This window comes from Hemiscyllium ocellatum, chromosome 46, assembly GCF_020745735.1.
Source record: "Hemiscyllium ocellatum isolate sHemOce1 chromosome 46, sHemOce1.pat.X.cur, whole genome shotgun sequence".
Taxonomy (NCBI): Eukaryota; Metazoa; Chordata; class Chondrichthyes; order Orectolobiformes; family Hemiscylliidae; genus Hemiscyllium; species Hemiscyllium ocellatum.
Genome location: NC_083446.1, coordinates 5,700,114 through 5,715,552, shown reverse-complemented (window position 1 = coordinate 5,715,552; position 15,439 = coordinate 5,700,114). Strand labels below are relative to the sequence as shown.

The window sequence follows — 15,439 nt, the reverse complement described above, 5'->3', positions numbered from 1 at the left end:
ATTAATTTCCATCTGCCATTTCTCCACCCATATCGGCAGCTTACCTATATCCCACTGCATCCTTTGACAACCTCTACATTATCCACAACTCTATTAGTCTTTGTATCATCTGAAAATTTACTAATCCACCCATTTACATGTTCATCCAAGTTATTATATCACAAACAGATGAGGAATGATATGAGAAGATTTGGAATGTGAGGAGGAGAATGGCATTGCCAATAGAGTGTGGCACTATGGAAAGCACAGGATGATCAGTGGGTTGCAGTTGGAAAGTGACTCGCTGAGATCTTTGCAGAGGAGGAAGGAAAACTTCTTCAAGGTGGGCAGTATGGTTTACAGAAACTAGGAGATAGTGAGGACTGCAGATGCTGGAGAAATCAGAGTCGATAAAGTGTGGCACCAGAAAAAAGCACAGCAGCATCTCAGTACCATTGGACTAGGCGAATATTAAAGGGTCAATGGGTGAATAGGGTTACACTGAGATATTAAAGGTGAAATCATTCCATAGAGACCGACATCCCATTACCTAGACACTGATCCAGCTCCCTTAGAGCCAACTCTCAGAGCGAACAGGATGTCTGACACTCCTGTTTATTTTATTTTCTCTCTTCTTTCTTTTTTGAGAGAAAGACACAAGGTGCACAAATCTTTACTCAGTTTCCACCACCAGGAAGAAAGGAAACACCCAAGTGGCCAGTGACAAGCAGTGCCCTTCACATCAAAGGGCAACGCTGTGTGATCAAACACTGAAGGGGAGGGCAGGGACTAAATCAAAATAGAGTTGGAGGGAGAAATAATGCACTCCACTCCCTGCGGCGCCCACCTCTCCCTGAACAACTCCAGGGTGTTGGTGGACACCGCGTGCTCCTTTTCCAGAGACTCCTGGGCTCTAACGTAACCGCGGAAGAGGGGCAGGCAGTCGGCCCTAATGACCCCCTCCACGGCCCGCTGCCTGGACCTGTTTATGGCCAGTTTGGCCAGGCCCGGGAGCAGACCCACGAAGGAGTCTTCAGACCTACCCTCCCTCCGCCATACTGGGTGCCCGAAGATGTGGAGCGTGGGACTGAAGTGCAACCAAAAGCAGAGGAGGAGGTTTTTCAGAAAATCAAAAAGGGGGTGCAAACACCCACACCCAATAAATACATGGGAGTCCGTGAACCACTGCAATCTGCGGTTACAGGGGACCGCTGTGTGCAGCACCCTCCACCCCAGATCCCCGAGAGAAAGGGGGACGATTCCCACATAGAGAGCCCTCCACTGGGGATCCCCACTGCCTGGTGGTAAATGGGCACGTCAAGGTGTGTCTGAGTGGTGGACGAGAAAGAAGAGGTAGATGGTGTGCAGAAGCAGTCTACATAGGGCCCACTGTGACACTCCAGTTTCTATCTGTCAGCCAGGACTCCCTGATTTGGGCCAGGTTAACAGCCCCACTCAGGGAACTCAGATTCTATGAAGTCTACCTGGGTGACATGGTAACAATCACGAGAAAAGAGGGTGGCAGTGAGGAGGAGAGTGGGATGAGACATTAAAGGATATGGGGGAAGTGGGATGGAGAGTAGAATTGGATGGTGTTGGGTATTAAAAAATGTCAGGGTCTGAACGTGATTACACGGGGGGGGGATCTGAGAGGGTGTGGGGAGTGACAGGTAATGTGGGTTTAGATGGGTGGGGGATTCAAGAATGCAGGGGAAGCTGGGATTAGACTGGGTGAAACTTTAAAAGATGTGGAGGATGAGGGTGAAATTATTACAGGATGTGAAAGATCGGGGGTGTGGAGTATTAAAGGGGAAGAGTATAATCCAGTTCACGGGAACAAGTATAGCCTTTCACAGTCATAGATGTACAGCACGGAAAAGACCCTTCGGTCCAACCCGTCCATGCCGACCAGATATCCCAACCCAATCCCATATCCCTCCAAACCCTTCCTATTCATATACCCATCCAAATGCCTTTTAAATGTTGCAATTGTACCAGCCTCCACCACTTCCTCTGGCAGCTCATTCCACACACGTACCACCCTCTGCGTGAAAAAGTTGCCCCTTAGGTCTCTTTTATATCCTTCCCCTCTCACACTAAACCTATGCCCTCTAGTTCTGGACTCCCCCACCCCAGGGAAAAGACCTTGTCTATTTATCCTATCTATGCCCTCGAGTTTTTATAAACCTCTATAAGGTCACCCCTCAGCCTCCAACACTTGCCAGCACCTGGCCCATATCTCTCTAAACCCTTCCTATTCATACACCCAGCCAGATGCCTTTTTAAGTGTTGTCATTGAACCAGCCTCTGGTAAAAAGTGAGGTCTGCAGATGCTGGAGATCACAGTTGAAAATGTGTTGCTGGTTAAAGCACAGCAGGTTAGGCAGCATCCTATTCCTTGGATGCTGCCTAACCTGCTGTGCTTTAACCAGCAACACATTGAACCAGCCTCCACCACTTCCTCTGGCAGCTCATTCCACAGAGCTTCTGTTCAGACTAAATAAAAACGAAACCGAAAGAACTGCTGTACTCATGGGAAACAGAAAATTGCTGGAAAAGCTCATGACGCCTCTGAGCAGGGCCGGTTAGGGGGGGAAAAAAAAGGAAATCCCTAAAATTTGGCATTTTGTTTTGTTCAATATTGACAGGTTGACATTTCGAAGCGGTACATGCTTGTGTTCAGCAGAGTGCAGTGCAGTCAACAGAGACTCACATGAAACGCGTGCCCTCTTTAACGCCGAGAGGGATTTCAGAAGGCGGAAGGGATTTATGACTGGGTCAGAGAAGGGAGTCGAATATGGCAGCCACTAGCAGCAAGGTAGTGGGTTGTGCGTGATAAGCAATGTCTGAGCGTGAAAATGTTTACCCCTGGCCCATTTTGTTTTGTGAAGCTGAATGCTCTGTTGCATTGCATGGTGCCTGTTATGACTAAAGTTGCTGCCTCACTCCATTCACTTTGGATCGATTTGCAACGCAGCTTATTCCAGCCCTCTCACCCTGCCTTTGACGCAGGGGGTTGGAATATTTCAAGCCTGTTATTTCATTTTATAATTGCGGTGTTTTGGGGGAAGGGAGAGGCAGGAAGGAAGGGGACTGTTTTGTAGGGGAGAGGGAAATAAGCAAGGATAGTTCTGTTTCTTCATATTGGGAGAAACTTTCTGACAAATTGATGCAGAGTCATTGTTTACTTTTGCAAGTGAAAACTCACACAACACCAGGTTATAGTCCAACGGAAGCACTAGCTTTCTAAGCGCTGCCCCTTCATCAGATTATTGTGCAAGTGAGTTATCGAGGCTGGGGTGGGAGTGCAAAGGATTTTCCTTGGGACAACTTGCTGTGTACAGTGTAGCTACCGCTTCTCCCCTTTTGCCTTCCTTTGACTGGAAGGCATTTTTAGGACGTCCCCCGGGGATGGGGAGAGGTGCTATATAAATGTACCTGGCTTTTTTGGGGGGGAGGGGGAAGAGTAGCTCTATTTCTGCCACCAACTTCCTTGCAACTTTTCCCAGCATTGTCTCAGAGTTAATCATCTTGTAAGGCGGGGAAATGGTCAAAAAGCAATTAAGTGTTATTTTGTACAAGTGACCATTTGATCCACCATCCGGTTGTGATAGAGACTGACTGGAGTGTATTTAGTTCCCTGGGTCAGCAGGTGGGGGTGAGCTGCCTTCTTGAACTGCTGCAGTCCACCTGCTGACCCACAATATCCTTAGAGGGGAATCCCAGGATTTTGACCCAGTGACAGTGAAGGAACGGCCGATTATATTTCCAAGTCAGGACAGTGAGTAACTTGGAGGGGAACTTGAAGGTGGTGGCGTTCCTATGTATCTGCTGCCCCTTGTCCTTCCAAATAGAAGAGTGGGTTTGCAAGGTGCAGCCTGAGGATCTTTGGTAAATTTCCGCAGTGCATCTTGTAGATGGTACACACTGCTGCTACTGAGCGCCAGTGGTGGAGGGAGAGGATGTGTGTGGATAAATATTCCAACCCCATGTGTCAAGGCAGGGAGAGCAGACTAAAACAGGTTGTGTTGCAAATCGACCCAAAGTGAATGGAGTGAGGCGGTAACTTTAGCTGGAGTTGCTTTGACCTGGATGGTGCCGAGCTTCTCGAGTGTTGTTGGAGGTGCCCCCATTCAGGGGCAAGTGGGGAGTATTCCATCATGCTCCTGACTTGTGCCTTTTGAACTTAAAAGACCTCATCCTCATTTTGAAATCCCTCACTGGCCTTCCCCATCCCCTGCAACCCTCTGAGATCTGTCTTCCAACCCCTTGAGCAACCCCCCCGGTTCCCATCACCCCATCATTGGCGGTGGCTGGATCATTTGGTGATTGGAGGATCCTGCGTTCTGGATTTCCCTCCCTCAGCCTCTCGTCCCTTCCTTTAAGACGCCCTGAAACCATTTTTTTCTTGACCAAGTTTTTGATGTGTTGCCCCTTGTATTTAGTTCTGCGTTCGGGGCCTGGTTTTTGCGTGTCTGTGAAGAGTCTAGTGTTGTTACAGGCGCTACACCAATGCACGTTTTTTTTAGATTAGATTCCCTACAGTGTGGAAACAGGCGCCCTCAGGCCAACTAGTCCACACCGACCCTCTGAAGAGTAACCCACCCAGAACCATTTCCCTCTGACTAATGCACCTAATGCTATGGGCAATTTAGCATGGCCAATTCACTTGACCCGCACATCGTTGGACTGTGGGAGGAAACCAGAGCACCAGGAGGAAACCCACGCAGACACGGGGAGAATGTGCAAACTCCACACAGACAGTCGCCCGAGGCTGGAATTGAACTGGGACCCTGGTGCTGTGAGGCAGCAGTGCTAGCCACTGTGCCGCCCCCTTCAAATAGAATCACAGAATCCCCACAGTGTGAAAGCAGGCCATTTGGCCCAACAAGTCCACACTGACCCTCCAAAGAGATTCCCACTCCCCTGCCCATCCCAGTTACCCTGTATTTCCCAGGGCTAACCCACCTAGCCAGCATATCCCTGGACACTACGGATAATTTAGCACGGCCAATCCAGACTAACCTGTTTTGATTTGTTTTAACCGTATTTAGTTGGAGTTTGCGGTGCAGATGAGCTGTGAGAGCTGTGCCAATGCTGTCAGGAGTGCCTTGACTGGAGTTAATGGTAAGTTTCTTCCTGAGACTGCGTGGTTCCAATTCGTTCATGATGTAAAGCACCCTGTTCTCCCTCCGCTGTGATTCAGGAGACTGACTGCTCTCTGACCCCCTCACTGAGGCGAACCCTCAAGTGTTTGCATATCTGTGCGCATCAGTGAACATAAGGAGTAGGCCATTCAGCCCCTCAAGCCCATTCCACCATTCACTGAGAGCATCGCAGATCTGTGGCCTAACTGCATATCCCTTTGCTGAACAATACCGTATCTATCTCCGAATTAAAACTAACCACGGATCTGCCGCTTGTGAAAGAGAGTTCCAAACTTCTACCACCCTTTCGGGCGGCATGGCATCTCAGTGGTTAGCACTGCTGCTTCACGGTGCCATGGACCATGGGCTACTGTCAGTGTGGAGTTTGCGTATTTTCCCTGTGTCTGCATGGGTTTTCTCCCACAGTTCAAAGATGTGCAGGTTAGGGGGGATTGGTCGTGCTGAGTTACCCAGGGGTGTGCAGGTTAGGGGGGATTGGCCGTGCTGAATTACCCAGGGGTGTGCAGGTCAGGGGGGATTGGCCGTGCTGAGTTACCCAGGGGTGTGCAGGTCAGGGGGGATTGGCCGTGCTGAATTACCCAGGGGTGTGCAGGTTAGGGGGGATTGGCCGTGCTGAGTTACCCAGGGGTGTGCAGGTTAGGGGGGATTGGCCGTGCTGAGTTACCCAGGGGTGTGCAGGTCAGGGGGGATTGGCCGTGCTGAGTTACCCAGGGGTGTGCAGGTCAGGGGGGATTGGCCGTGCTGAATTACCCAGGGGTGTTCAGGTCAGGGTGGATTGATCTTGGCGAATTACCCAGGGGTGTGCAGGTTAGGGTGGATTGGCTGTGCTGAATAACCCAGGGTGTGCAGGTCAGGGTGGATTGATCTTGGCAAATTACCCAGGGGTGTGCAGGTTAGGGTGGATTGGCTGTGCTGAATTACCCAGGGGTGTGCAGGTCAGGGTGGATTGATCTTGGCGAATTACCCAGGGGTGTGCAGGTTAGGGTGGATCGGCTGTGCTGAATTACCCATAGTGTCGAGGGATGTGCTGGCTGGGTGGGTTAGCCATGAGCAATGCAGGGTTACAGGGATAGGGTAGGGTTATGGGTGGGATGCTCTTCAGGGGGTCCATGTGGACTTGATGGGACAAATGACCTGCTTCCACATGAGGAATTCTATGATTTAATGATGTGTAAGTGCTCCCTGACATGTCTTCTGATTGGTCTGGTCCCGGTCCTCAAACTGTGTCCCCTCATCCCCAATCAGTGGAAATAGTTTATCTCCCCTGTCTTTTCCTGTGAAGAGAATGAAGATTTCAATCCGGTCAACCCTTGATTCCAGAGAAAAGAGGCCGAAAAGTATAATCCGTTATCATGACTCAATCCCTGAAGGCCAGGTATCATTTTTGTAAACCTATGCTGTATTGCCTCCCAGGCCAATGTGTCCTTCCGAAAGTGCCCAGATCTGTCACAGTGAGGGGGAGGTGGGCATTCATCGAGGCTATCAACACCTCTTCATCGTTTTATGCTATCATCTTCAGATGTGTGTGTGGTTCTTCCGGGAAACTGTGTGCCCTTATCTGTAATTGTGTGAGCATCTGTGTGTGTCAGTGTGACATTGTGAAGTTCAAGAAGTGACACAGAAAGCTTGATCCACAGTCCTTTCAGGTGAGACAGAGGTTCACCTGCCTCTCTTCCAACCTCATTTCCTGCATCAGGTGCTCCCAATGTGGTCTCCTCTACATCGGGGAGACCGAACGTAAACTTAGGGAACGTTTCACTGAGCATCTCAGCCAGGCCCACAGGGGCCGACCAGTTATCGCTCCCCTTCCCAATGACCATCCTTGGCCTCCTCCATTGCCACAATGAACCGTACCATAAATTGGAGGAACATCACCTTGCCTTCCTCATGGGCAGCCTACAGCCCGGAGGACTCAATGTCCAATTTCAAATACCCTCTCTTTCTATCCCCCGACTCCCTTCCCAGGCTCTCCCCACCCCTTCCGCTGCTCCCTGCCACCAACCAGATTCATTCCTCCCATTGACCAACCAGGTCATACCCTCTACCTGTCTTCAACTATCCCCATCTCACCACCCTGCCCCCACCATCCCCTTTATCTGCAGCTCCCCCCACACCCACCCCAGTCCTGAAGAAGGGTTACACCCGAAACACCCACTTTTTCACCTCCTGATGCTGCCTGGCTTGCCGTGTTCTTCCAACCTCTTTCCTGTCTGGTAGGGAAAGTGTTAGCACTGATCCTTAATCAGGAAGGGTCCATGTGGTGTTGTCAAATGGGAGCTCGTGTTTAACTAAGACCCGCAATCCCACGTTCTCCACGGCTAACTCACCTAACCTGCACATCCCTGGACACTATGGGACAATTTAACACGGCCAATCCACCCTAACCTGCACATCCCTGGGCACTATGGGACAATTTAGCACGGCCAATCCACCCTAACCTGCACATCCCTGGACACTATGGGACAATTTAGCACGGCCAATCCACCCTAACCTGCACATCCCTGGACACTATGGGACAATTTAACACAGCCAATCCACCCTAACCTGCACATCCCTAGGCACGATGGGACAATTTAGCACGGCCAATCCACCCTAACCTACTACATCCCTGGACACTATGGGGCAATTTAGCACGACCAATCCACCCTAACCTGCACATCCCTGGGCACGATGGGGCAATTTAGCACGACCAACCCACTCTAACCTACACATCCCTGGGCACTATGGGACAATTTAGCACGGCCAATCTACCCTAACCTGCACATCTTTGGACGTGGGAGGAAACCCAGGAAAAAACGTGCAAACTCCATACAGTCAGTAGCCCGAGGGTAGAATCAAACCCAGGCCCCTCGTGCTGTGAGGGAGCAATGCTAACCACTGAGCCACTGTGCCAACTCACTGAACGTTTTCAAGGTGGAAGCGGGAGATTCTTAAATCTAAGAAGAAGAAAATCAAAGAGCAGGGGGTCCAAGGTTACCAGGGGTAGCTGGGAGTGTGGTGTTTGAATCAGCTATGGTTATATTGAATGGCAAAGCTAATCTGACACCTCAGATGGTCCACTCCTGCAACTTGCCTCTCTGTGTTTGATGTTTGCATTTGGAAGGTTAAGAGATGGCTTGAATGAAACACACAGCTACCAGAGGGGACCATTTAAAGGTTTGTTCATTGGCTGTGGGCATTGCATCAGCATTTAATGCCTATTCCTAGTTGCCCCTTGAACTGAGCTGTTGGCCTGTCCATTACAGAGAGCAGTTAAGAGTCAGTTACCTTGCCCTGGGCGTCACATAGAGGACAGACCAGGTAAGGATGGCAGATTGCCCTCTCCAAGAGGGCCTTTGATGGGAGGTCACCTTTGGGCTGGCATTTTATATCAGGTTTTTAATCAAATTCAGATGTCAGCCTTTGCCATGGTGGGATTTGAACCCTTATCCCCAGAACATTAGGCTGGGCCTCTGGATTACTGACCCAGTAGCATTACCGCCTTCCTGCTGTGCACAGGAGAAAAGGATGTCTCCTCTTGTTGGAGAACTTAGAAAGTGGGGTTTGTCTTACAGAATGTGCAGTCACCTATTTAAGATGGAGAGAAGAAGATTTTGTTTTAATCCGTGTGTTTTAACTGTGCTTGGAATGCTGCTCCATGAAAGATAGTGAATACAGAAACTTTGAATATTTTAAGGCAGAGCTCGGTAGGTTCATGTTGAGTGAGGAGGTGAAAATTTATCAGAGATAGGTGGCAATATAGAGTATCAGATCAGCCATGAGTTTATATTGGTATGTTCACTGTGTGGCATTGTGTGTGAGCAGATGTGGCTTTGTGAGTGTGTGTGTCACTGTGAAGGTGTAACTCATTGTGTGTTTGATCGTGTACATTAATCTCTACATGAGAGAGAATGTGTATGTATCCATGTACCATTTATGTGTATAAGTTTAACATTGTATATGTACATGTGGGTGTGGGAATATTTCAGTGTTTGCATACCATTGGCAAAGTATGCGATGTCTTGTAATGGGTCACTGACTGTATGCATGTGAGGGAAGAAATGAGATTGTGTTCGTCATTGTGAATTGGGTGTGTATGTGACATTTAAGATGTGTGTGACAGTGTGAAAATGGGCTTGTGTGTGTGCACGTGGGTGCAAGTGTGTGCACGCGTGTGCGCATGTGTGAGAGTGTGAGCGTGTGTGTGCGTGCGCGTGAGTGTGAGAGTGCGTTTTCGTGCGTTTGTACGTGTGTGTGTGTGTGTGTGTGTGTGTACACACACGTCACCATATAATTGTTACTGGATGAACAGGGGGAGAGGGGCTCAGAGTTCAAAGGTCAGTGGGAGAGGGGGCATATCAGTGGCTGCTACAAGCCCATTTCACCACCCCCCCCCCCCCCGGGTTCAGGACAGCTGGTACACAGCATGTCATTGGTGCAAAAACTGTTCTCATAATGAGCTGCCTCTGATTTCTTGCAGGAATCCAGTCGGTGGATATTGATGTCAACACAGAGCAGGTACTAATCGACACAACACTGACATCCAAGGAGGTGCAGGAGCTGATAGAGAGCACGGGCAGACGAGCCGTGTTAAAAGGCATGGGCCCATCCACTCTCAGTGAGTACAACAGCCAAGATCTCTCACTGCGAGACCCAGGCGAGTGGTTAAAGAGGAATTATTGAGGGAGCTTTACTCTGCATCTAACCCCGTGCTGTTCAGGGAGTGTTTAATGGAGAGAGTGGAGAGGGAAGAGTGTGGTGCTGGACAAGCACAGCAGGTCAGACAGCATCCAAGGAGCAGGAAAATTGACGTTTCAGGCAAAAGCTCTTCATCAGGACGTTTTATCCGAAACATCGATTTTCCTGCTCCTCGGATGCTGCCTGACCTGCTGTGCTTTTCCAGCAACACACTCTTGACTCTAATTGCCAGCACCTGCAGTCCTTACTTTCGCCACAATGTAGAGGGAGCTTTACTCTGTATCTAACTCCATGCTGTCCCTCTCCTGGGAGTATTTGATGGGATAGTGTTGAGGGAGTTATACTCTGTATCTAATCCTGTGCTGTCCCTGTCCTGGGAGTACTTGAAGGGATGGTGTTGAGGGAGCTTTACTCTGTGCAAGGAATGTTTGATGGCAGGACAGTATAGAGGGAGCTTTACTCTGTATCTAACCCCGTGCTGTCCCTGTGCTGGGAGTGTTTGATGGGGGGTAGTGTCGAGGGAGCTGTACTCTGTATCTGACCCAGTGCTGTCCCTGTGCTGGGAGAGTTTGATGGGGGACAGTGTATAGGGAGCTTTACGCTGTATCTGACCCCGTGCTGTCCCTGCCTAGGAGTGTTTGATGGGGGACAGTGTAGAGGGCACCTTGCCTTCAGTCTAAAGGAGCAGAGGGAGGTCTAACCTGCGCACTGTGGTGTTTCCCTGCAGAGGACCTGGGTGCTGCTGTGGCCATGCTGGGCCCAGAGGGCAACATCAAGGGCGCAGTGCGATTCCTACAGCTGTCGGAGAAGCTGTGCCTCATCGAGGGAACAGTCGATGGTCTGAAACCTGGCCAACATGGGCTGCACGTGCACGAGTTCGGAGACCTGACCAACTCCTGCCTCAGGTACACTGTTTCCCGGGGAGCGTGTGCGTGTGTCAGGGAGACATTGGGGTGTAGTTCCCCTGCCATCCCTTTTTCCTTCCTGGGTTGACAGTCATGACCTTTAGCACCCTGAGCCTTGGCACTGCCAGCCTACTTGACCCTTGGTGTGAACCCCGACCACACCCCTTTCATTGTGGGTGTTGGTGGACAAGGCCTAACATTTTCCTTCTCCATTCCCTAACAGCCCCTTGGGGGGTGATGCTACATCACTCTGGCTCTAAGCCTGTTGGAGAGGCTGAAACCAAAAGAGGTTTTGTGATGGTTAGAGTTTATTAATTATTCAGTCTTACATAGTCCTAGAGTCATCCAGCATGGAAACAGACCCTTTGGTCCAACCAGTCTATCACCACAAACTACACCAGTCCCACCTGCCTGCTCTGGGCCCATATCCCTCCAAACCCTTTCCTACTCATGTCCTTATCCAAATATCTTTGAAATCTTGTAACTGTCCCCACATCCACCACTTCCTCTGCAAGTTCATTCCACACGTGAACCACTCTCAGTGTAAAGCATTTACCCATCAGGTCTTTTTGAAATCTTTCTCCTCTCGGATGGTTGGCACGGTGGCACAGTGGTTAGCACTGCTGCCTCACAGCGCCAGAGTCCTGGGTTCAATTCCCACCTCAGGCGACTCTCTGAGTGGAGTTTGCACATTCTTCCCGTGTCTGCGTGGGTTTCCTCCGGGTGCTCCAGTTTCTTCCCACAGTCCAAAGATGTGCGGGTCAGGTGAATTGGCCAGGCTAAATTGCCCGTAGTGTTACGTGAAGGGGTAAATGTAGGGGAATGGGTCTGGCTGGGTTGCGCTTCGGTGGGTCGGTGTGGACTTGTTGGGCCGAAGGGCCTGTTTCCACACTGTAAGTAATCTAATCTTAAATGTATGCCTTATAGTCTTGAAACTCCCCCATCCTAGGAAAAAGACAACTACCCTATCCATACAGGGTGGCACAGAGGCTCAGTGGTTAGCACTGCTGCCTCACAGTGCCAGGGACCAGGTTCGATTCCAGCCTCGGGCGACTGTCCATGTGGAGTTTGCACATTCTCCCCGTGTCTGCTTGGGTTTCCTCCGGGTGCTCTGGTTTACCCCCACAGTCCGAAGACCAGCAGGTTAGGGTGGATTGGCCGTGCTGAATTGCCCATAGTGTTAGGTGCATTAGTCAGGGGGTAAATCTAGGGTAGGGGAATGGGCTACTCTATGGAAGGTCGGTGTGGACTTGTTGGGCTGAGGCGGCCTGTTTTCACACTGTAGGGGATCTAACCTATACGCCTCATGATTTTATGAACTTGTACACGCCAGTGAAAAGGGTGCCAGCCTATCGTGCCTTTCTTTAGAAAGCAGGCCTTCCAATTCGGGCACCATCTTGTCAATCTCTTCTGAACCCTCTCCAGCTTAATACTATCCTGCCCATTACCGGGAGACCAGAACTGGGGACACAGTACGCCAGAACAGGCCCCCCCAGCATCCTGCACAACCTCAACATGTCGTCCCAACTCCTATACTCAAAGGACTGAGCAATAAAAGCAAGCGTACACGCAAGTCCCCCTTGTTCTCCCGAAAATAGTACAACAGGCAATACTTCATATCGCTAACAAACGTTTGGGTGTGGTTGTGAGGGACCCCACCATACAGGTCTGTATATTTTCTTTAAATATCCTGTGAAAGATATTTTAGCCATTCACAGTCACATGACAGAGACCAAGGGGTGACCTTATAGAGGTTTATAGATTCATGAGGGGCATGGGGAGGATAACTAGACAAAGTCTTTTCCCTGGGGTGGGGGAGTCCAGAACTAGAGGGGCATAGGTTTCAAGTGAGAGGGGAAAGATATAAAAGAGACTTAAGGGGCAACTTTTTCACACAGAGGGTGGTGTGTGTGTGTGTGGAATGAGCTGCCAGAGGAAGTGGTGGAGGCTGGTCCAATGACAACATTTAAAAGGCATCTGGATGGGTATATAAAGAGGAAGGGTTTGGGGGGATATAGGCCAAGTGCTGGGAAACGGGACTAGATGGGGTTGGGATATCTCGTCGGCATGGACGGGTTGGACCAAAGGGTCTGTTTCCATGCTGTTCCACATGACTATGACTCTGCATCAATTTTATTTTTAAATTAATTCTCAATGCGTTGGCAATACTGGCTAGGCCAGCATTTATCGGCCACCCTTAATAATGAAGAGTCACCCAAGTTTCTATGGGTCTGGAGTCATGCTTAGGCCAGGTCAGGTAAATGATATGACTGAACCAGATGGATTTTTCACAATTGATGATGGTTTTAGATTAGATTCGCTACAGTGTGGAAATAGGCCCTTCAGCCCAACAAGTCCACACCGACCCTCCGAAGAGTAACCCACTCCCCTACATTCACCCCTGACTAATGCACCTAACACTATGGACAATTTAGCATGGCCAATTCACTTAACCTGCACATGTTTGGACTGTGGGAGGAAACCGGAGCACACCCATGCAGACACGGGGAGAATGTGCAAATTCCACACTGCCCCAGTCGGGAATCGAACCCGGGTCCCTGGTGCTGTGAGGCAGCAGTGCTAACCACTGAGCCACCGTGCCGCCCCTTAATTCCAGTAATCTTTTTAAATGTATTGAATTCAATTTCTGCCGTGGCAGGATTCAAACCCAGGTCCCCAGAGCATTGCCTAGTGATAATACCAAGGACATCGCCTCCCCTCGAGGGAGATCTGTGTCATCAAATTGTAAACACAACATCGAATTGTTCATGTCACTCGATAAAAGGACATCTTGCAAGTGCTGCCTTCTAGGGGCAGTGCAGCACTAACAAAAATAGGGGAACTGTAAGGGGAGGGGGGAAGCGATCAAATTAAAAGGGAGTTTGTGGGGGATATAATGCACACAGCCCCCACTCCAGGCTCTACCCAATCAATTCATTAATCAATTGACCTCAATCATTTAATGATCTACTTGCAGTTGTTGTGATTCTGTTCGCCGAGCTGGGAATTTGTGTTGCAGACGTTTCGTCCCCTGTCTAGGTGACATCCTCGGTGCTTGGGAGCCTCCTGTGAAGCGCTTCTGTGATGTTTCCTCCGGTATTATAGTGGTCTGTCCTTGCCGCTTCCGGTTGTCAGTTCCAGCTGTCCGCTGCAGTGGCCGGTATGTAGGGTCCAGGTCGATGTGCTTATTGATTGAATCTGTGGATGAGTGCCATGCCTCTAGGAATTCCCTAGCTGTTCTCTGTTTGGCTTGACCTATAATAGTAATGTTGTCCCAGTCGAACTCATGTTGCTTGTCATCTGCGTGTGTGGCTACTAAGGATAGCTGGTCGTGTCGTTTCGTGGCTAGTTGGTGTTCATGGATGCGGACCGTTAGCTGTCTTCCTGTTTGTCCTATGTAGTGTTTTGTGCAGCCTTGCATGGGATTTTGTACACTACGTTGGTTTTGCTCACGCTGGGTATCGGGTCCTTTGTCCTGGTGAGTTGTTGTCTGAGAGTGGCTGTTGGGTTGTGTGCTGTTATGAGTCCTAGTGGTCGCAGCAGTCTGGCTGTCAGTTCAGAAACGCTCCTGATGTATGGTAGTGTGGCTAGTCCTTTGGGTTGTGGCATGTCCTCGTTCCGTTGTCTTTCCCTTAGGCATCTGTTGATGAAATTGCGGGGGTATCCGTTTTTGGCGAATACATTGTATAGGTGCTCTTCTTCCTCTTTTTGCAGTTCTGGTGTACTGCAGTGTGTTGTGGGCCTTTTGAATAGTGTCTTGATGCAACTTCTTTTGTGTGTGTTGGGGTGGTTGCTTTCATAGTTCAGGACTTGGTCTGTGTGTGTGGCTTTCCTGTATACCTTTGTGGTGAATTCTCCGTTCGGTGTTCTCTGTACCATCACGTCCAGGAATGGGAGCTGGTTGTCCTTTTCTTCCTCTCTCGTGAATCGGATTCCTGTGAGTGTGGCGTTGATGATCCGGTGTGTGTTCTCTATTTCTGTGTTTTTAATGATTATAAAGGTGTCATCCACATATCTGACCCAGAGTTTGGGTTGAATTTGCGGTAAGACTGTTTGTTCTAATCTTTGCATTACTGCTTCTGCTATGAGTCCAGAGATGGGTACCCATCAGCCATGATTGAATGGTGGAGTGGACTCGATGGGCCAAATGGCCTTACTTCCACTCCTATTTCTTATGGTCTTATGGGTGAGCCCATGAGTGTGCCGTTGATTTGTTCATCTATTTGGTTGTTGAATGTGGTGTGTTGTGAGGCACAGGTCCAGTAATTTTGAGTATGCAGTCTTTGTTGATAGGTTCCCCGTCCTGTTGTCTGTTATGTACGTCCAGCAGGTTTCTCTGGCTAGGGTTTTGTCAATAGAGGTGAACAGTGCCGTTACATCGAATGAGACCATGGTTTCTTCCTTGTCTATGTGTATATTTCTGATGATGTCCAAGAATTCCTGTGTTGATTGTATAGAGTGTCTGAATCCGCTGATCAGGTGTTTCAGTTTCTGCTGTAGTTCTTTAGCCAGTTTGTGTGATGGTGTCCCTGGTTGTGATACTATGGGTCTGAGTGGGATGTCTCGTTTGTGCACATTAGGTAGTCCATAGAATCTAGGTGTGGTGTTGCTTTCAGGTTTCATTCTCTGTAGGTCAAACCTGGTTATCTGTCTGTAGGACAAACTGAAAGACAGCTAACGATCTGCATCCATGAACACCAACTAGCCACG

The 15,439-nt window shown here is 49.5% G+C and overlaps 1 protein-coding gene across 1 annotated transcript in view; it reads left to right on the top strand.

Moving 5' to 3' along the window:
* Nucleotides 1-2,511: 2,511 nt before the first annotated feature.
* The window catches only part of LOC132836093 (copper chaperone for superoxide dismutase-like), a 31,868-nt gene continuing 18,940 nt past the window's right edge, over nucleotides 2,512-15,439 (top strand). Inside the window, exons 1-4 of the mRNA XM_060855352.1 lie at nucleotides 2,512-2,797; nucleotides 5,034-5,106; nucleotides 9,607-9,744; nucleotides 10,552-10,729. Of these exons, the coding sequence (XP_060711335.1) occupies nucleotides 2,777-2,797; nucleotides 5,034-5,106; nucleotides 9,607-9,744; nucleotides 10,552-10,729 (410 nt within the window). The 5' untranslated portion in view covers nucleotides 2,512-2,776. The remainder of the gene's footprint in view (nucleotides 2,798-5,033; nucleotides 5,107-9,606; nucleotides 9,745-10,551; nucleotides 10,730-15,439) is intronic.